Raw genomic sequence first — 22,117 nt, 5'->3', positions numbered from 1 at the left:
TGGGGGGGGGGGGCTGGGTCAAGGTGTGGCTGCCCAGCCCCTGGCACGCCCACAGAGAACGCCCCCTCATACCCGCTGGAGGGGCAATACACGCAGCCTGGCTGACACAGCCTCTGTCTTGCTCCTCACATGACCAAAGCCAACCAAGACGGCCTCTCATCACGGGAGAGAAGCGAGCCCAGGCTGATGGTGCTGAGGACCCCAGGCCACACACTCGCCCTGGAGCATTCCCACCTCTGTCCTAAGCCCACAACCACAAGGAACAAGCTTCTCATGACAGCCCTCCTCAAAGCCAACCACCCACCACGGGCATCAAGACCAGGCCACACTGCTTCAGTCAGGCCAGCAGGACCGACAGGCCACCTGCCGGCCACACACCAGACAAGACCTGTGCACCTGGCCCTGTGCTGACACACCCACGCGGCCTGTCCCTGCAGCCCCCTGCCTGGAGTCAGCCCGCCCCTGCCTGCCCTTCCAGGCCTGTCTCCTGGGGTCAACAGTCCAATGAGAGTCGCCTCCTCCAAGAAGCCATTCCAGCCTCTGCATAGTGAATGGTCATCACATCTGTCAGCACAGAAGACCCAGCACGTGGGACACATTCTATAAAAGGCCCCAAAGCACCTGCGCATCTTGCCTGGCCAGAGCCGCACACATGCACCCAGGGCAACCCTGCTGCCAGTGGTCAGCTCTGCACCAAGTTCAGCAAAGCTCCTAGAACCTCAGGCCATACTTTGTCCCCAAGAAGACAAGTTGTAAAACTGCTCTTTGTACGATGGAGAGGTGCTGTCGCAGCCTCCACGGGAGGCCGTGATCCAGACACCAGCGACAGTGGCCAACCCAACTCAGGCCCGCACATGAGCCTCCCCCTCAGTCCCCATCCGGGCAGCCCGAGAGGCCTGGTGCACAGCAGAGGCTCTGGCCTCCTCTCTGCTGGCCACACGGCCGCCCAGGACTCAACAACGTGGCAAATGAAAAAAAAAGCTGCAGCCAAGCTCTGGTCCAGAGTCTTCCCTTCCTAGAGATGTCAAGGAATGCAGAGAAAAGACACCAGGCAAGACAGTGTTAACTCAAAATGTGAAGACAATGAAGGAGAGTCTTGCCCACAGGAAACTGGCCTGGCACACGCAGCGCAGTAGGTACCCTGCAGCCCAGGGTCATCAACTGACAGGAAACAGAGGCCTCCAGAGCTGCTGGGCGCGTGTGTCCACTATGACTAACACCGAAGGACTCTTCCGAAAACACTGACTGGAAGGCGGACAGCTGGGAACAGTGGCTCACGTGTGTAATCCCAGCACTTCTGAGCCCAGGGGTTCGAGACCAGCCCGGGCAACATGGTGAGACCTTGTCTCTACAATAAAGACAAAAATGAGTCGGTGTGGTGGTGCATGCCTATAGTCCCGGCTACTCGGGAAGCTGAGGCAGCAGGACTGCCTGAGCCCCAGAGTCAAGGGTGTGATGTGCCGTACTCGCGCCACTGCACGGCAGCCTGGGCGGCAGTGAGACCCCACCTCAGAAAAAAAAAGGGGCAAAGGGTCTCTCCCTAATGCCCAGTGGAGTCTCCATCAAGTCTGCCGACAGAGCACAAAACACAGGCCTGTCCAGGGCAGCACTCACGATCTCCTCCCGGATAGAGTAGTCCGCTGTCTCCAGGTAGCTCAGCATCTCAGCCACGATCTGCGGCGCGTTGCTGCGGTCACACATGGCGTAGAGGAGGTCCACGGCCCGCTGCCGCACGCTCACGTCCCGCTCCGTCTGGAAGGCGAGGAGCAGAATAAGAGGCTACACAAATCAGGTACAGGCTTGGAGACAGTTGCCGCCCACAGCACTGTGCACAACCCCGGGCACCCGCACCCACGTGCTCTGCGGAGCCGCCCTGGCCATCCCGTGGTCCTGACCAGACAGGCCCCATGTCCACTGTGAGCGCCCCTCACACTAGTGTCTGTGTTCAGGAAGCCCAACAGACCGCCACACAGAGCCCCTCGCTCCCCACCCTGCTCCCTGCACTTGGACCAAACAGTCAGAAGGGTTGGGATCGAGCTCCATCCACTCCCTCCTCCCTCCTCGCTGCCCAGCTACACTGAGGACCAAGCCTGGCGCCTGCTGTGGGTCAATGAGGCCTCTCTACTGTGTGGCCACAGGCCAGCACCTCTGCAATGCTAGGGCGCTCCTTCCAAGGCAGGCCCTCCCTCCCCACTCCAGAGGCCACTACCAGGAGACCCCCAGGGCCTTGCAGTAAGGGAAGGCTCCTGCTGGCCACTGCCCTGTCACCGGGGCTGGGCTAGCTGGAGCTCACCAGTACGGGCACTGGCCAAGGACCACAGGGAATGGCTGACCAGGACCAGGATGTGCCCAGAACACCAGAATGCTGAGCCACAGCCCCGCGTGTGGCGTCGCAGTCTGAGAGTCACAAGATGCGAAGTGGTGCAGGGCTTGCCTTCGGCTTCCTAACGCACTTGCAGAATAAGCAGGACTAAAGTTGGCGCAGCGCGTGTCCAGCACGCAGACAAGCCCTGCGAGCCCAAAGGTGGTGACTGGAACAGACAACCTCAACTGGGCTTGTCCAACTCCAGAATTTTAGGCCTCCTTGAAAAGCGTGAATGTCCTTTACAAAGGGAGAGTTCATTTTCTTGGAGACAAGAACCAAACATCCCACCCTTCTACCAAAAAGGACCGTTTGTATTTCCTGAAGTATCTGTGACACTCCACGGGCAGGACCCACAGCAGGGAGAGACCCGCGCGGGACATGCCTGGTTGGCTCCACAGGGCCAGCAGGGCCCTCCATCCATCGGCACCACCCCCATCTCTGAGGCAGGCATCCGTGTCAAAAGGAAGCACCCTGACCCCAGCCTCACAGGAAGGTCCACACACCAGCGGAGAGGGGGAGCCCCGAGGACAGGGCACGCACCTTCAGCGCGTTGATGACTGTCTCGATGTGCGTCTTGACCGCCTCGTGGGAGAACTCGGAGCTGGCCAGTGTGCACATGCTCTCCAGGGCCAGGTAGCGCAGGTTGGTCTCCCGGTGCTGCAGGAACTGGCCCAGCTGGTTACAGGCGCGGACAAGCAGGTTTGGCTCACTGCAGGGAGGGGAAGGGTCTCCTCGGCACTTGCCACATGAACTGGGTGGGGGCCGTGGCCAGGACAGCAGACAGTGGAGGCATGCTGTGTCAACCAGCATAGCACTGTCCATGTGGGAACACCAGGGGCCTCCCGGGACACAGAAGCCTAAGCTTACACCCTGAAGTCAGCCTGACACCAGCTATGTCCACAACCACTGTGACAGCCAGCAGCGCCTGCACCCACTGGGCTCTCCCATAGAGCTGCAGGGGCCCGCCAGCCCCAGAGAGCGGCGGACGCCGCAGCAACTCTGAACCTCACCCTCAGAAGCTAACACTGTGCAGCTGGTCAAGTGTACCAGCAACCCCACCTGGCAATGGCTAGACAGGAGCCTGGCACCGAGGCAGCTGAGAGAAGGTCGGTGGAAGCTGAGTGCCAACACGGGGACGCAGGCTCCACCTTGACTTACTCTCCACTTCCTCCTCATCATGGGACATCTTTGAAAAGGATAAAGGGCTGGGCTCAGTGGCTCAGTCTTTGTCATCCCAGCAATCTGGAAGGCCAAGGTATTATATTGTAGACCTCATCTCTACAATAAATAAAAATGTTAGCTGGGCGTGGTAGAGCACGCCTGTAGTTCCAGCTACTTGGAAGGCTGAGGCGGAAGGATTACAGGAGCCCAGCAGGTTGACGCTGGGGTGGTTGTGAACAGTGTGCCACTACACTCCAGCCTGGGCAACAGAGTGAGACTCCAACTCAAAAAAAAAGAAAGAAAGAGAAAGAAAAAGGACAAAGAAGCTTCCTCTAACACCGGAACCTCGTGCTCATGTGCCAACCTGCAGAGACGTGACTCTCACATCAAGTTTTGTCACAGGAAGCCACATCCATAAGGAGTGCTGGAACAGCCAGGGCCTGGTTGTGGCAGGCCGTGGAGAGTGTCTGCCCACAATCTGGTGTGCCCTCTTCCCTGGGAGCCTGGTGGGCACCACACCAAGACCATGTGCAGGGAGGTGCAGCGACAGCCCAGCAGGAAGGGTCAGAGCAGACCTGCTGCCTGTGCAGGCGACCCTCACCACTCTCGGTGCTGTGTGGTCAGACACGGTGACCGCCACCATGCCCAGGTGGCCTCGGACCAGCAGGAGTACAGCTCCACACCCCAGTAAAGCCTCAGGACATGCACACACACTCCTTTTCCTCTCTGTACAACCACACAAGAAGCCAGCCAGGAGGAGGACACTCAGGGGACAGGAGAAGACCCTTGGGATGGGGTGACCACACACAGCCCGCAATGCAATGGGTGGGAAACAGAGACCAGAGAAGGCACGGCAGATTAGAGAAGAGAGAAGAAAGAGGTCCTCAGGGAGCATGTCAACAGCTCAGGAGGAAGGGAGGCCACGCGGCAGTGTCTGCAGAACCAACAAGCACTATACGACGCGCTCGGCATGATGTCAGGGAGACACACAGCAAATGCCAAGCAGAGCCAACCCACCTATCGTGGTGAATGATTAAGCTGATGGCCTCGAAGAGCACAGCGTTCTTGGCATTTGAGTGCTGGACTTTTTTCGACTTCGGTGGCTCCTGGGCTTTGTTCAGGATGGTCTCCAGACACTCCGTCAGGCGGCCTCGCACTGCCGGGTCTTCTGGGCAAGACAGAAAGTTGCTGGCCAGGCTCCAACGGCCCTCAGCCTGCCCCGCCCTGCGGGATGGGGGCTCCCCAGACAGGCTGCATGTCTTATGAGTGTTTTTAACATCATTTACTCGAATTTGTGTACACAGGTGGGAGCATTTACAAGACTGTGAGAAGATAGCTGGTAAAGATCTCTATTCAACGGAACAAGTGTTAAGAATAAGAGGACTTAGTCATAGTAACTACACACACACGTTATTCCAACACCAATAACATGCACAACACGTCTGCTAAGATTCAGATTACATATGCCTAGAGGAAACAAAATCACAGAGACAAAACACGAGACAAGGAAGTTTGGGGAAAAAAGGAGACAATGCTTTCTCCACTTATTATTCCCAGCAGAAAATACAGAAAACATTGTAAACAAGAATTTCAAAAATAAGGAAAAAATGTGACGTTTTACTGGAACCAGAAGAAAATAATCAAGAACAAAGAGGAAACCAACAAAACACCAGCACATCAGAAACAACTCGTTCAATATGTCCACTGAGAACAACAACAAGGGCACACCCAGGTTGGGACAAAACCTGGTGCTCAGGGAGGTCAGGGGCGGAGGGCCCAGCTGGGACCCATACAGGGGAATCAGTGGGACGGCAGGGGTGAAGGGCGGGGTGCTGCAAACACATCCTGCCAGAAACCCTGTCCCAAGGGGGGGCGACGAGGGAGGGCCTGCTTTCAGGGGACAAAGGCTAGGCACCCCCAGAAGCAGAGGGCACCCTGCCGCCAAGGGGGCCCATTGGGCATGGGCAGGGTGAGGCCAGGGAGGGGCTCGGGGAAGTCCTGTCGTAGCAGCTTTGCTGAGGAGAGTACAGTCCAATATGGGTAGTGTTTCTACTTCAACATCAAAAGGTATTTACTATAGAAAGTTACTCAACTTTAGCAAAGAAGCCTCCTGTGTGTGCGCGCGCGCGCACACACACACACACACACACACACACACACAGTCAGGTTAAAATGCAAAGGCAGCCGGATGCGGTGACTCACACCTGTCATCCCAGCACTTTGAGAGGTGGAGGCGAGAGGATTGCATGAGCCCGCGGGTTCGAGACCAGCCTGGGCAACATGGCGAAACCTCGTCCCTACAATAAATCACAAAATTAGCTGGGTGAGGTGGTGCACACCCGTGGTTCCAGCTACTTGGAAGGCTGAGGCAGAAGGATCCCCTGAGCCCAGCAGGTCGAGGCTGTGGTGGCCATGAGCAGCGTGCCACTGTACTCCAGCCTGAGCCACAGAGTGAGACTCTGACTCAAAAAAAACAACAAAATAAAATAAAATGCAAAGGTCAGAAAAACAAAGCCGTCATTTGAGAAGGCAAGCTGAAATACATGGCAATAATGTTAATGCACATTCTCCCACCAACACATTCTATTTCTAGATACTCACCTTAGAAGTCAAATGTAGTTTCAGAATGAAGCATGAACACAAAATATCTTGGGTGCATATATTAATGCCATGTAAATGATTAAAAGTTCCTGATGGTTTCAAGTTCTAGTTTACAAGGTTGTCTCAAAATAACTGCACAGCACGATGCTGCTTTTGTAAAAGCACAGGTGAGCCCAAGTCTTTCTGAGCAGAACTGTCCATTCTCTGGAGACTGCTCAGGAAGGCAAGGCACACGGAAGCAAGAGCCGGGCCAGCCGCGGACACTCCGCGATGACGGCCAGAAGGCTCAGGCCTGAGACGCCGGCGGCCACGCCTTCCCCCGCCACCCGGCACTCAGGCCATTACCTGGGGGTGGGTAGCACTGCAGCAGCCTCAGTAGCTTGACTGACAGCCAGGGGGCCGGGACGAAGTAGTACGTGTAGTCCTGGAGATCCGTGGATGCAGATGTCACGATCTGTAAGACAGCAAGAGGGGCTAGCTCGCTGCCTGGCAGGGGCCCCACAGAGGCCACACGCGCCCCTTGGACGTGCCCTGACCGCAAAGGCGGCTGGGTTTGATGTGCTTGGAAGGTCTGAGGTTCTTTTCTGTCAGTGAGGCTGCACCCAGCGCCGAGAGGCTGTGCCATCTCTCAGCGGACGGCTCCGACGGCTCTGAGCGCTGTGATAGTCGCGGGGCCCAGCAGCACGTGCTGGCTGGGAGGGCTGCTCACCGGGAAGGGCTGAAGAGCCCCTCCCTCGGGACAAACCACTATGGCGCCTGGGTTTGGAACCACAGTCTTCCCCTTCTGGGCTGGAGAATGAGGGCAACACACAAGAGAGCTGGTGGCCCCTCAGAAGGAAAAAGTTGGCATTCTGACTCTACCCACAAGCCCACAGCCCCCCAGGTGTAGGCCCCACAGAAAGCCTGCTTACTTCACTCAATAACAAGCCAGCTCCTTGTTCAATACGGCCTGTGGCATAGCAGACCCTCCACCAACCTTCTGAATTAATGACTGTCGCCATGACTTTCCCGCTAACATACAGCCCAGCATCCTGTCAGTCTCCTGCTTCGGGGAGTCCAGAGTAGCTCCTCACTCCCTACAATGCTCAGGTATGTGACACCTTCAGGCCATGAGTGGACCCATTCAGGAAAGTGCACCCTGACCCCTGCCCTAAGTGGCAAGAAACCTTAGATTTAGGTCATGGGAACTCTCCAGCAGAGAGGTGAGTGCTGGGCTGTCTGCCAATGAGATGACCCCACGAGACAAATACCAAGCAGAAAAGACAAGACTCATACCACTCGTGTGTAACACAGAGACAGAGCCAACATTTGCTGTCTGAAACATGAGCTACACAGTTAAAGCTGTGCTGCAGAGAGAAACTTAGAGCTTTAAATGCACATATTTAAAACAAATATAAAGAGAAAAAGAACAAAAATTCATCTCAAGGGTTTAGAAAGAGACTAACAAATTATTCCAAAGAAAGTAGAGGAAAAGGGAAAAGAATAAAGATACAGGGAGAAGGTAACAGAGCGGACCAACAAAGTCAAAGTTAATAATTTAAAAAGAAATCAGGGTCAGGCACAGTGGCTCACACCTGCAATCCCAGCACTTTGGGAGGTAGAGGCAAGAGGACTGCCTGAGCCCACAGGTTCAAGACCAGCCTGGGCAACTTGGTGAGACCTCACCTCTACAATAAATAAAATTAGCCAGGATGGAGGCGTGTGCCTGTAATTCCAGCTACTTGGAAGGTTGAGGTGGAAGGATCACCTGAACCCAGTAAGTTGAGGCTGCGGTAGCCGTGAACATGCCGCTGCACTCCAGCCTGGGCAACAGAGTACAACTCGAACTCAAAAAAAAAAGGAGATACAGGGTTAAAAGGCCACCCACAGAATGGGAGAAAATATAGGACAACGTAGATTCCCATCCCGGTGAGAGACCACTGCACACCCAGAATGGCGGAAACCCGAGGCACCAGCCCCACCAAGCGCTTCCCAGGAGCACGCAGCGGGAGCACGCACACTGCGGCGGGAGCGTGGTCGGCACTGCTGTGTTGCTGGCTGGGTGGGCGCCCTTTGTCTCCTCAAGCTGGGGATCCGCTGCCACAGCACAGTAGGCCACACCCAGACACCCACAGCAGCACACATGTGCCCCAAGAGACATCCCGAGGCTGGCACACCAGGCCGGTCACAAGAGCCTCAGGTAGGAAGGAGTTGTATGCCCCACAGCAGGGCAGCGGGCAGACTGCAGAGGGAGACGCGTGTCATTGATTCCGTGCAGCATCGAAAGTGAGCCAACAACAGCGACAGAACCCGAGAACTCCAGTACTGAGCAAAGAAGTCAGATGCCAATGGACAGGTGCTGTATGAGCCACTGACATAAAATTCCAAACGATCCGGCCACGTGACCGGTGTTAGGGCACCTGCTCAGGTGGGGGAACTACAGCGAGGAATGGGCACCCATCAAGGTCACGATGGACTCCCTCCAACAGAGGACAAGGTTGGGGCACAGCTCCTCCGCCCCCCGTGATGGGGACAACGCACTGCGCTCACATACAGGCAGGCTCTTTCTTTCTTCTTTAATTTTTTCCTTTTTTTTGTAAAGACAGGGTCTCACAATGTTACATAGGCTGGTCTCGAACTCCGGGCCTCAAGCAATCCTCCTGCTACACCTCCCAAAGTGCTGGGATTGCAGGTGTGAGCCACCACATCCCCCCCAGACAGAATATTTCTCTGTTAATAAAAGGCTGAAAGAAAGCAAATACTAACCGAGATGGTTTTCATTCCTGAGTTTACAAGCTGGGCCAAATGCCCTGCATTCTAAAAGTAGACTATAAGGTAAGCTAAGTAAGACTAAACCCACCTGATCCCACTCCCCCAGAATCAGACTTACTCTGCTTAATCTAGAGACGGCCAGCGAGACGGAGGTCTTAAACTCTTCTGGGTTCTTTTGTGCTAAAGTGGTGATCAGACTGGTTGCGGCAGTCACCACACCCTGAAAGAGAAACACGCAGTGTGAACGTCCAAGACTTGCAACTGACCACTCTTTCCCAACGCGCTTCCAAGTGAAACTTTAAACTGAGAGCAGCCTGCTGGCAGCCCTGACCACTCGGGCCTCAGGCCTACTCCGAGGGACCACTGTGCTGTCACGGCCTGAGATGGGACCGTTTTTCCATCTTTTTTCCAGCTTCTCTGCGGAAACTGGGAAACGCGGCCACGGCAGCCCAGACCCGTCAGCCCCGACCCTGCTCAGGAGCAGGAGCCAGAGGCCACGGCAACTCGGGCCCTGCAGGCGGGCTGGGGCCCTGCAAAGGAGGCTCGGGTCCTACAGGCGAGGCTCAAGACTGCGCTCTCCCCTCCCCGCTGCCCCGCTTGGGACACTCATCTGCGCTTGCTGCTTCCGCGTCAAGTCTCGCCATGTTCACTGCAGGAAAGTCTCCTCAGACTCACGTGAATCTCTGCAACCCAGATGAGACCACAGGCAACAGCAAGAAAACAAGGCCCTGGGCCGTGGTGGAAAGTGGTCCTGGCCGTGTCTCCACAGGCTGGATGGGGCCCCAGGCCAAGCAGGCAAGCCCCCTCCTGTGGAGCCCCTGCTCCAGCCAGCCTCCGTGGTCTCCCCTGGAGACAAGGGTCCTCACTGTGCCACGACAGCCACTGGCTCCTCACAGCAGCTGGCCCCTCTCAGTTCTCTCACCAAGACAAGAGAACGAGCTAGAAGGAACAGGGCTTGCCAGCTCTGGCGATGAGCAGTTTGCCGGGAAGCGTCCACCCAAGTCATTTGCTGAACTGCCCCACTCTCACCCGTATGCCCTCCTGGGCCTGGTCTGGTGCAGGGCGCAGGGCTCTGGAGCGGAGAATCTACGGGAACACCACAGCATCCCCAGGGAACCACCTGACTGTCTCCTTGTTTTCTTTTTTTACGGGCTTGGTTCACTTTACTTTTGGTATAAAACCGCTATGTTGCAGCCTGGGTCCTCTGCACGGAGGCCCTGGTGAGGGTCTTGACAAGGCAGTTGGGGAATTCCTGACAGGGAGACTTGGTGAACACAGTCTCTGGAGCTACGGGTCTTAGAGATGGCCTCAGAGGTGGCCTTGGCAAAGTTGCCCAGGCTGGCAGTGCAGCCCCTGGCCACGGCCAGCAGCCATCGAGGCCAGTCATCACCAGCAGTTTCTTGGGCACGGGGGCCGAGACGAGGCCAGTGACCCTGGGGCAATGAGGCGCATCAGCACAGAGCCACAGCGGCCAGTCGCTTGCCAGGGATGGTGTCGGGCTCGCCGATCTGGTCCCCAGCAGCCTCTCCACACAGGGACGATGGAGAGCATGGCCAAGACGACAGCCCTCAGATGGCAGTGGCTGCTTCCTTGGAGCACTTAACACCCAGACCGACATGGCCACTGCAGTCTCCAATGGCAACAAGCACCTTGAACCTGGTCTACGGGCCAGCGCAGGTCTACTTTTGCACAGGCATGGTCTTCAAAACCTCATCCTTCAGAGACGCGCCAAGGGCAAAGAAGAGGATCTCAGACTCCTAGATGGGCAGGGAGAAGAGGCAGATCTCCTCCAGCAACTTGATCTTCATGTCCTTGACCAGGTGGCCCAGCCTGGGGACGGGCATCCATCCCTGGTCCTTGTTGCCTCCGTGAGCTCCGCAGTCTCACCCCTGACCTCAGCCCCGGAGGCTGCTACGGCTTCCCATTCCAGGGCCCCCAGGCCCTGCGGGCCCTCCCACTGCACCATCATCCGCCATTTGGTGTTTTCTCCCCTCACTTTCTAATGGAACTGTGAACGCTGCCTAGGGAAATGGATCTCACTCCTCTACTTATCCACAGGCAAAGTCAGCGCCAACAGCCTTTCCCATGCCCAACAGGGAACTCCTAAGAAACAGGGTATCCAGGCCAGGCGTGGTGGCTCAGCCTGTCATTCCAGAACTTCGGGAGGCAGAGGCAAGAGGATTGCCTGAGCCCAGGGTTCAAGACCAGCCTGGGCAACTTGGCGAGACCTCGTCTCTACGGTAAATAAAAAATCAGCCAGTGGCAGGCACCTGTAGTTCCAGCTACATGGAAGGCTGAGGCGGAAGGACCGCCTGAGCCTAGCAGGTTGAGATTGCAGTAGTTGTGATCATGCCACTGTACTCCAACCTGGGTGACAGAGTGAGACTTCAACTCCAAAAAGAAGAAAGAACCTGGGTATCCGGAAGACACACACTCCGTGTCAGGGCAGAGTTGCTTCCCGCCGGGCTGCTGAGGCCCGCATGGAGGAAGGCGCGCTACGGGCCTGCTCAGGCAAGGCCCCCGCGGCTCGGCATGGCCCTCAGCCCCGCCTGCATCGGGTCTTCTCCGTTCCACACTGAGACTCTGCAGGAAACCACAGGAGGGACACGCCTGCACCACACACATGCAACCGTACCCCGTGGTCAGAGCGAGGGCCATCCGGTGCCTCCTCACTGGCCTCCAGCCCCAGCCCTGCCAGACCCTTCTCCGGACAGCAGCTCACACAACCACCTGCTCCAACCTGTCTGCTCCATCACAACCGGCTGTCACGATACCAGCTTCAGGGCCCAGGACCACAGGGCCAGCGCAGTGCCCAGCATAGCGAGCAGACATCACTGCCCACCACACAGGGCCCTGCACACTGCTGACAGCCAAGTCCCTGGCCTGGCCTCCCCACTCCACCTACAGGCCTCTGCTCCCCATGGCTTGCTGGAGGGCATGGGGTTAGCTCGTGGTGGGCGGGCAACTGACACCTCCCTGGGGCTCTTCACTTGAGTCCAGAGAAGCCACATCCCAGGCCTTCTTCACGCAACAGCTAGAAGGTGACCTACAAAATCCACAGCCATGGGAAGGCGGTAGCCTGACCGACAAGAGAGCATGCAACCATGGCCAAGATGAGGAAGGTGCCGGGTAGCAAGGCCTCCAGGGATCTGGCTGTGGCACCCTCCACCTTGACTGACTTCAGGCTGTTTCTGCCCCTATGACCAGAAGCACATCAACCAACCAACACACCTGGCCAAACAAAGCCACGCATGTGAAAACACAAAAGCAAACCGAGTAGCTAGGTCACAAGACCATGAGTGGGGAACGAGAGGCGGCCCCGTGGCCACCTGAGGTGTTGCTCCCGCCCCCTGGAAATCACCCCTGGAAATCACCCCCTGGAAATCACTGTGGCCCCGGAAGCTTCCCTCCACAGTGGGAGGGAAGGCAACAGCGCCTGCCAGAACCCCAGGGGAGGCCCACAGACTCCGTCCACAGGAAGCACCATGGGAAGTGGGAGCCCTGGCCCTGCCAGCAGCAGGTGCAGCCACTGACCAAGCCCTGCCAGCCAGCCCGCCCGCTGCCGCTTCCTCTGCACTTTCTGGGACAGCCCCAGGCCCCAGCGGGCGCCCTCCACACACTCGTGGTTCAAGCCCAGGTCTAGGAGAAGCCACTTAACCTTTCTGAGCCTCAGTTTCCTCATCCGCAAGAAGGGAGCAATCCCACTGCCACCCGCGGTCTACTGGGGGTGAAATGTGGGCTCGCAGATGGCAGGCTCCAGCAGCATTTTCTGACCCACAGGGAGGGCCTGGCCTGGACAGACTGCTTGTGGTCAGCAGCTGGCAGCAACATTCTCAGCTCCTCCTCAGCGTCCCTCGTGCCCCAACACGACCTCCAGATGTCAAAACCCGCTTGCATGCTCACGCCACCACGCTACCTACTCAGCAGTGTTGATTCTGAGCCTCTCACTCATACAACAGGATCCAGGGGGATAAGGACACTCCACCCAACATCTGCACCCACTTGGCACGGTGACAACTCTGTGGCCCCCACCCCTGGGGCTCATGCCCTCGTGCTGACCCTCCCCTGGAGTGTGGGCAGGACACCTGTGCTCACATCTCACCATACCTGGATGTGTCACTCAATGGTCCTAAACCCCCAACCCTCATCTACAACATGAGGACGACCACTGGGCCATGCTGGTGGTCTTGTCGACACAGGGCTGCAGGCTGGAGCTGGCATTGGGACTGTAGGATACTCCACCACAGCCCTAATTCAGGCAACTGGCAGGATGCCTGGCGGGAATCACTTCAACCAGGCAGGTGTTGCCAGAGACAGTTACAGGTCAGAGATAGAGACAGCGCCTTACTCACCCTCCCCAGCAAAGGCCCCTCGGCCTAGGAGTGGGTCTGATGACACCTGCCCTAAGCGTGCAGCTCAGCGGCTCCAGCAGGAGGCTCTCCCAGGTCTCCCAAGTGTCACAACAGATGCTTTTCCAACGGCTATCCCGAGGAAGGCTGCCAGGGCAGAAGGGTGAAGAAATCCAGGAACACTCACCAGATGCTGGTCATTGAGGAGGTGCACCACTCGGGACGTCCAGTCGCCCATGGGAACGAGGTCAGGAGATGTCCTGTACAGACGCAGCAGACAGAGGGCCGCACTCTGCTTCACACTGTCCATGGTGTCCCTGAAAGACACAAGGAATCACTCGAATCACGTGGCTTCAACGAGCTGTACACAGCACAGAGAACACCCCTGAGTCTCCAGAGGACGAGAGGTGGCGTGCCTGGCGTGGAGGTCCCAGACGACCTGGACAGTCCTCAGGGCAAAGCCACTCCCCGCCCTTCCTTCTGCCAGGGTTCTGCTCCAAAGGATTCTGCTTCACACACCACGGGAGAGGCCAGTTGTGAGATCTTCACCAGCAACTTTCTTGCCTCTGGAAACGTCGACCATAGTATTGTCGCCCAGTGCTGACCATGTGGGCCGACCGCATTCAACCCGTGCCCTGGTTTCCTGATCCACACTTTTCTTTTTACAATGTGTACTGAATAATCCATAATCACAAGAGAAGCATGTCAAGGGGCCACAGACTGCCACAGAATTCTGTCTCCCTGGAAATCTCCGCTCTTCTCGAGATCTCTTCCTCCAAAGCGGTGGTCAGCCCCACTTACCCCTGCCTGTGTCCAGCCCTGCTTCCCTGTGCCCAGAAAAAGCAGCAGCTGGTGGCTAGGTTGTCCTGGCACTGCCCTCAGGAAGCGGGGAGCCGAGGACACCCCGGCCCAGAGAGCCCCGCCGTGACTCCTGAGGCCCCGGGAAGGCAGGGACTTTCACTTCCATCACCAAGCTTCCCAGATGGGAAGGTGTGGGCGCTCCCTCCCCACACCATCCCACCACAGCAGCCTCCTGTGGGAGTCGCAGGTGACCGGCTCTGCTTCTCCCCACGACCGCAAGCATCTTCCTTGGAGCCACCCGCCTTCCAACCACCATGTGCCCTCACCTTGGCTCGGCTGGGCGGGGGACCCGGCGTCTTAGGACCAGGGTGCTCTGTCCCCACTGTGCAGCAGCAGGGGTGGGACACACAGGGCATGCAGTCACGGCAGACACCGTGGGCAGCAGACAGCCTGGGGCTCCTCCACCTGCTGCCAACACGCTCACGGAGGGCACAGACGCGCTGCAGGCCCTGCTCCAGCCCCCCTGACCCCGCTAAGCAGCTGGGAGGCAGCAGGCCCACCAGGGCACAGCCTGTGTTCCCAAAGCACTTAGAGAGTCAGGCGGGAAGACCATTCACCTGAAGACAGGGTGTGGGGATGACCTTCAGCACCCACCCTGTGGCTCTGCTCTCCCTGAGCGAGTCCAGACCAACAGAGAAACCCCTGGATCTCCGTGCATGCCATTCCAAAGAAAAGCCACTTTGAGTAAAACACTCTTCTTTCAGAGGCAAACACTGCCAGCAAGAGTCAGAGGCACAGGTCCCTCTTCCAGCCCCCAGCTGGTCCCACGAAGGGCCAGAGCAGAAACCACAGCCCATTCACCATGCACCCACACTGCTGGTGGTCAGGGCCACGTGGGACTGCCCCCATCAGGCAGCTTCTGACCCAGGCCATGCCCCCAGCTGTCCTCCAGCCCAGTGCTGGAGGCTTGTGACAGCCAGCTGGGTTCCACATGTGCAACAAGGAGTGCAGACCAACAAAGGCAGGTCGCTGTTCCCACACCCAAGCTGGAGTCGATACCCTTCCAAGAGCAATGCCAGATCAGCCCGTCTGGGGCTGGGGATGCCCGCTCTGCTGGGCTGCCACTGTGCACTCCACTACACTCCCAGCCGCCTCCAGCCTGCCAGAGATGCCACGGCAGTCCTCCACTTCCATCCTGCCCATGTCCCTACTTCTGGGGACAGGACTGACCTGACCCACCTCCCCAGAACCCGCCCCAGGTGAAGACGCATCAGCGGGTCTCCGACCACAGCGCTTCTTCCCGAGCACTGAGTCATCCACAACCTGGCTAGGTGGCAGGAACTGGCCCTTCAAGGAGTCGTCTGAGTGAAGGCAGGAATACACATGCCTGCCTGTGACCTCTATCCCATGGGACCACGCGCTGGGCAGCACAGCCCAGGCCACACGGCCCCTCCCAGTGGCAGGCACTGACTTCTGCCAGACCCTCTCTGCACATGGGTCTCGCCGTCCCTCCGGCCCATCACTCGACATGTGTGGCATGTCATCTGCTCCGGGAACATCTATCTGCATGCTCTTCAGGACACACAGTGACCCAAAGGGACCAGGGGCTCGGGAGACCTCGCTCGTGACTCTGAGGCTGCCCTAGCAGATGAGGCACAGGGGTGCCAGACAGTCCCGAGTCAGAGTCTTCTGGACTTTGTGTGTCTGACCTCCAGCCCCCTCTCCCTCTCGGATCGTATCAAGTCTCCTCCACCACGGTCAGCTGTTCCAGGGCCCCACCACTGCCCTGCAGTCTGAACGCACTGGCTGTGTGTGTGACGGTGCCCTAGGTGCTCACTGTCCCCTCGACAGCGACCGCCCTTCTGGACATCCTCCTGCTGCCCCGCCTCTGAGCTCCCAGAGTTCTCAGCTGTGGCTCCTCTTGGCTGTGCCCGGTATCTCTGCAGCCTGGCTCCTCCACCCACCTCCATGCCCCTCCTGCCCCCCTCCTCCAGCATGGTCCAGCCACGGGGGGTTGCCGCTCTCTCTGCTGTGGTGACTGCACAGAGGAGGGTGTACAGCGGCACGCCCACCCCCACTGGCTGGACACCACAGCACTCCTTCCTCTGCGATGGCCAGGAAGGCCTGAGACTGACCCAGGGTCCCCGCAGAGGCAGCACGGGCGGGCGGAGGACTACTGTTCTGATGCCCTCCCACCCCCTCCGCTCCGGTCTGCACTGGGGACCGAGGGGGATGGCCACCCACTTCCCCTCGGCACAAAGGCCCTGTTCAGTCCACTGACCGGCCATCCTGGACCCTCCAAGTCCTGCCGGGGCTCACCAGACATGGCCGTGCTAGTTTTCCAACTCAGCAGAGCACCCTGGATGCACGGGTGGCGGAGGCCACATCTGAACGAGGCTCTGTGGCCGGGGCAGCCCGAAACCCTTCCAGAGCCAGCTCCTTAGCCCCAGGTGCGGGGGCAGACGACGAGAGCCTCCGGATCCGGGGCCCAACCGCGTCCTCGGAGATGCTTCCGGGAAAGTGGGAGATGAAGAGCTGTGCCACCCCACAGAAAGACCTCGCGGCTCCTTCCTGGCAGCCCTGGCAGCTCAAGCCCTTTCGCAGCCTGGCTGTGGTTGGCAGGGTCTGGGCTCGCCTCTTTAACCTGTTTGTGAAATCTCGGGGCACCGGGGAGGGAACGCCTGACTGGACGTCCCCTGAGATCTGCGCGTGCCAACTCTTGATGCCACCGTGGGCTGCATCCCACCCCCCACTCCACAAGACTGGAGACCGCATCAGGTTGTGAGCTGAGCAGCCACACATTCGGGTACCGAACGTGAGGAGGCAAGCCTCCCACACGTGGCAGACACATACCCAGCCACGAGGACTTTGGGGATCTCCCCGGCGAAGGCCTCAGCCATCTCGCGGCTGCCCACGCTGGCGATGCAGTGCAGGGCCAAGCCCATGAAAGTGGGGTTCCGGCTGGCCAGGTCGTTCTTGATGGCGTTATTGATCAGGCGGATCAGCTCGCTGTTGGAGTTCACCAGCACAGAGATGAACAGGTAGCCCTGGGTCCAGGAGGTCAAGAGAACAGAAATGCACGTGACACTCTGGGCTCCCCACAGCCCCAAGACCCGGCACATGACGACGCAGACGCCTCAGCCTTCCCCAAGCCCCAGCACTGCCCACCGGCCCAGCATCCACCACGGGGGCACAACACAGGACTCGCCGGCTTCCACAGAAGTGTCGGCTCTGGTCTGGAACCGAAGGATGCCTTTCTTGCAAGGCTGCCATGGGACCACACCCGCACGGGGCAAGCCCGACTAAGGTCGACTGTTAGCCAGATGCCAACGGGAACCAGATCCCCGAGCACAGCTCACTCACTTGTGGGTCACACAGTCCTCAACTCGGGAGGGAAGGAGCCTTCGCTGACATTTCACTGATTTTGACTACAATGATTTCCGGAAACCCAACGGACTGCTGCCTACTGCTCTTGAATCAGTGCCCCAGTGTCCCCCCAGTCCTGTGTCACTGCCGCCTCTTCACAGCCATTCACACAGGTGGCACCCTCCCCACCCAGGAGGACACAGTGATTTTCTCGAGACCATCTGATCACTGACGGCCCAGGTTAAAGGCTCCCAGACGGCCAGCAGGGAGCACCCCCTCCCAGCCACCACAGCCCTGCCAGTCCCTTTCTCGCGCCCAGGGCTCTGGCAGGCACGACGTGCTCCGCTGGCCCTGCTACTCGCCCCACAGCCCCGCAGTCATCTTGCCTCACCCGGCATCAGCACAGCACGCCCGCATCCCTCCCTCAGTCCTTTCCGGGGCTCTGGCCAGGCCTGCTGTTCTGCTTTTGTGGGATGTGTGAGGCCACCTCCCCTGGACAACGGCCACTTCTGGTCTCATGTCCTCAAGTCCCCCAACCTGACACAGGCTTGGCACACAGCAGACACTCCATAAGTGCTCGCTGAGTAAATGCCAATGCTTAATAAAAACCCTGAGACACCTGGAATGTCTTTCAGTTCCTGCAAGTTAAATTTTTGGAAAAAAAAAGTCACTTTGCAACACTGGAAAAGTACACAGAACTCATGTTACCATGAAGAACGCAGAGCTAAGCCTGCAAAGCCTGGGAAGGCCCGGGTGGGAAGAGCCCTACGGCTGGGTGCCCGGTCCCCGGCAGGGCGAGGGCTGGGAAGAGGCAGAGGCACATGCTCCGCAGCAGTGACTCCGGCGCGTGGAGGCAGCACCCATTTCAGAAACAAAGCCAGGCCAGGGTCCACGGGACGAGTCCACTAGGAATGGTGTGTCAGCAAGGCCCTGCAGGCAGGGAAACAACCTCCTACCCTCTTGAGGCTGCCCTCGTGGGAAGCAGCAGGCCAACTGCAGCTCATGCTGGGCTCACGTGTCACCCATCTAGGCCAACAGGGAAAGTCCCAGGCATGTCTGACTCAAGGTCATAAAGAAAGTAACAGGAGGTCAGGTGCAATGGCTCACGCCTGTAATCCCAACACTTTTGGAGGCCGAGGCAGGAGGACTGCTTGAGCCCAGGAGTTGGAGACCAGCCTAGGCAACACAGTGAGACCTCATCTCTATAAAAGACCAAAAAATTAGCCGAGCACAGTGACACACACCTGTAGTCCCAGTTACTCGGGAGGTTGAGATGGAAGGATCGCCAGAGCCCAGGAGGTCGAGGGTGTGGTGAGCTGTGATCACACCACAGCACTGCAGCCCAGGCAACTGCATGAAACCCTAACTCCAAAAACGCTTTTTTAAAAGAAAGTGCAGGAGAGGGGACGGCCACCTCCTAAGAACCACCTTGCCCAGGAAGCAGAGCCCCTCCACCGCACCCCTGCCTCCCTAAAGGGTCCGGAGCATGTGGGTGGGCCGGGGGGCCAGGGGGCCTGCGGGGCCTGAGCCCCGGGCACTACCGCGGGCCAGACGAGCATCTCCAGGCACGCCACCCCACGACCCGCGCCAGCAGGGGCCAAAGAGGAGCGGGAGGGTCTCGGGCCACGGGCCTCGGGCACAGGCAGGTGCACACGGCCATCCTCCGCGCCTCCACCCGCAGCGAGACTCACGATCTGCTTCTCTGTGTATCTGTTGGAACTCAGCAGGTTCACAGCCTCCATGTGTCCAAAGTCAATGTCGTGACCAAGGAGGAAGATGAAGAGCAACTTGCAGACATATTTTTTTTTGCTGTAGCCATCGAGAGCCTTGTCACCTACGGAAAAGGCGGGAAAAGGCTTTACTCCAGGTGAGGGAGGCGGCGAGGGCCGAGAACTCAGCAGCAGAACACAGGAAGCACACGTGTAGACCAGACCCGGGGAGCTGGGCCTCGGCAGTGGCGCTTCTAAATTGCATGCGCTTCCAAATCCACACCCTTGGCTTCCCTTTGAAAACAGACACCAGAACACCCAGCAGTGAGAGCCCACCCTTGCAGGACAGGCCTGGGCAGAGGCAGTCAAGCGTCCTGGACCTCGAGGCTGCACAACCCCCGAGGCCCTGCAGCGAGATACTGAAACCCTGCCGTGAACTCATGGAGTCTTTCAAACTGGTCTGTCACCCTAGGCAGATGAATGCACTCTAAATTATCTGCCATTTTGCAGCCACTTTAGGACAATCACCTTGTCACGAAAACAAGACACACACACATAAGACTGAAAGGATATGTTTCTTTAACCCAATCACAGCCTGTCTGAACACCCCACCCGTGATTGCACCAAGGTGCAGGCAAAATACGAACCTGGCAGAAGATAAAAACCCACTGAAGCTGGGCTTGGTGGTTCAGCCTGTAATCCCGTGCTTTGGGAGGCTGAGGTGAGTGGATTGCCTGAGCCTGCAGGTTCGAGACCCGCCTGGGCAACTTGGCGAGACCTCATCTCTACAACAAATCAAAAAATCAGCCGGGTATGGTAGCGCATGCCTGTAATTCCGGCTACTCGGAAGGCTGAGATGGAAGGATCGCTGGAGCCCAGCAGGTCGAGGCTGCAGTGGCCGGGAGTGGCCACTGCACTCCAGTCTGGGTGACAGAGTGAGACTCCAACTCAAAAAAAACAAAAAAAGCCCACTGAACGCTTCAGTAGAGCCCGGAGGTTCCACTTCCCAGGGAGCGTGGGAGTGCTCCTCAGACAGGCTCAAGGTGAGCGGGCAAGGCGACTCTGACAGGCGGGTCTCACAGAGACGGCTGTCACAGCATGAAGGGGCATGGCTGGGAAGAGAGCCCAGCAAGGCCCGGCCACTCTGGCCCCACTCTTGCGCAGGCTGGGGCACCATGCCTCCACAACAAGGGTTAGCCGACTTCTCAGGGCTGTCTGGAATAAAGACCCCCGTGCTTCTTGGGGAACTGCACATCACAAGCCCACCAGCTGCACCCCACAGTTGAGGAGCACGAAACAAACCCCTCTCCTTTTCAGCAGCAAATTCGCATAACATGATAGACCAGGCTGAGCACGTTGGCACAGGCCTGTAAGTCCAGCATTCCAGGAGGCCAAGGCAGGAGGCTCGCTTGAGCCCAGGAGTTCAAGACCAGTCTGGGCCGCATAGCAAGGCTTTGTCTCTACAAAAAAATTAGCCAAGCATAGTAGTGAGCACCTGCAGCCCCTGCTACTCCGGAGGCTGAGGAAGAGAGATCACTTGAGCCCAGGAATCTGAGACTCCAGTGAGCTGTGACTCCAAGTAAGACCCTGCCCATCCTTAAAATAAAATATGTTTTTAAAGAAACAAAAATAAGATGTCACAGTGCCTGGAATTTGCCCCAGAACAATCAGGACAGGTGTGGGATACACAAGCAGGGTCGGCTCATCACACGCCACCCTCTCCTGCTGTGTGCGCCTGCATAACAAAAAATGAAGTCAGATGCCTCTCCCGTGACTCAGTCTTCTTAAAATGAAACCAAAAAGGCCACACAAGAGTGTCACACATGTCCCCACATGAACGCAACACTTGAACTGCACGTGGCCTGTGGGTACAGCGCAAGAGCCTGGCAGCCCAGTCCTGATCAGCCTCCAAGGCGGCACACCCTTGGTCCTCACAGTCCTGCAACACAGGTGGCTCACCCACGGCTTGAAAGGACAAGGCAGTCCCAGGAAGGCCAGCCCAGTGACGACACGAGCCACAGTAGGCCCAGGGTTGCGTGGCCCGCTGCAAGCGACGTGCTGGCTGCTGATGCGTGTCACCCTCACACCCTGCCGGTGGAGACACAGACCTCAAAGGACACACTAGAGCACTGCAGGCCCTCCAGGTCTCACGCGACAACACCCCACCCGCATAAAATAAGACACACACACGTAAGACTGAAAGGCTGGCAACATCTTCCCGATGCCTGGCATGTCTTTTAACCAATTTCCACCTGGGCCTCACATCTTAAGACAATTTGAGTCGAACACAGACTATTTTAACAAACCAGTTTCATGTGTTCCTTACTTGAATAAATTTTTTTGTTTTTCTGTATTCACTCAGTGTCAGTTTCACCACTACCACTACTTAGAATCTGCAAAACACTCAATTAACTAACCCACTGTCTGATCTTAAGCTAGGTCTGAGTAAATCCAGGCAACAAAAGAAAAAACATACTGGATTCAGTCAAAATGTGAAGCTTTTGTGCGTGAACGGACGCTATCAATACAGTGAAAGACAACCCAGAACAGGAAATACGCACCTGCAAATCACACTCCAGACAGGAGGGTGACAGGCAGATGACACAGAGAACGACTACGTCCAATAGCAAAAAGCCCAACCCCAAGAAAAAACAGGCACAGGACTCAGGCAGATGACAGACAGAAAGACACTCCATCTAGACAGCCCTAGCCATCCGAGAAATGCAAAGCAAACCACAGCCAGGTGCCACCTCACAACCACCAGGATGTCACTACCAAAGAACGGAAGGCTGGGCGCAGCGGAGCACACACAATCCCAGCAACTCAGAAGACTGAGGCAGGAGGGTCGCTGGAGCCGGGAGTTCAAGGCCAGCCTGCGCAACACAGTGAGACCTCATCTCTCTAAATAAATAAGTAAAAAATAAAAATTAAAAAAAATAACAGCCAGGCTCGGAGGCTCAGCCTATAATCCCGCGCCTTTGGGAGGCTGAGGTGAGTGGACTGCCTGAGCCCGC

General features: G+C 57.6%; 1 protein-coding gene across 2 annotated transcripts in view; it reads right to left on the bottom strand.

Moving 5' to 3' along the window:
- AP2A2 (adaptor related protein complex 2 alpha 2 subunit) overlaps positions 1-22,117 on the bottom strand; it is a 51,303-nt gene that overhangs the window by 16,432 nt on the left and 12,754 nt on the right. Inside the window, exons 3-10 of one of the 2 annotated variants that reach the window (XM_021715464.1) lie at positions 19,086-19,228; positions 16,882-17,075; positions 13,415-13,544; positions 8,997-9,098; positions 6,473-6,581; positions 4,544-4,694; positions 2,906-3,074; positions 1,615-1,752 (exon numbers count right to left, since the gene is read on the bottom strand). In XM_021715464.1, the coding sequence (XP_021571139.1) occupies positions 1,615-1,752; positions 2,906-3,074; positions 4,544-4,694; positions 6,473-6,581; positions 8,997-9,098; positions 13,415-13,544; positions 16,882-17,075; positions 19,086-19,136 (1,044 nt within the window). In that variant the 5' untranslated portion in view covers positions 19,137-19,228. The remainder of the gene's footprint in view (positions 1-1,614; positions 1,753-2,905; positions 3,075-4,543; positions 4,695-6,472; positions 6,582-8,996; positions 9,099-13,414; positions 13,545-16,881; positions 17,076-19,085; positions 19,229-22,117) is intronic. The other variant, XM_008063912.2, reaches the window with a different exon arrangement.

This window comes from Carlito syrichta, unplaced genomic scaffold, assembly GCF_000164805.1.
Source record: "Carlito syrichta isolate Samal-C Ts95f unplaced genomic scaffold, Tarsius_syrichta-2.0.1 Scaffold307136, whole genome shotgun sequence".
Classification (NCBI taxonomy): domain Eukaryota; kingdom Metazoa; phylum Chordata; class Mammalia; order Primates; family Tarsiidae; genus Carlito; species Carlito syrichta.
The sequence above is the reverse complement of the archived record's forward strand: the minus strand, read 5'-3'. Positions and strand labels throughout refer to the sequence as shown.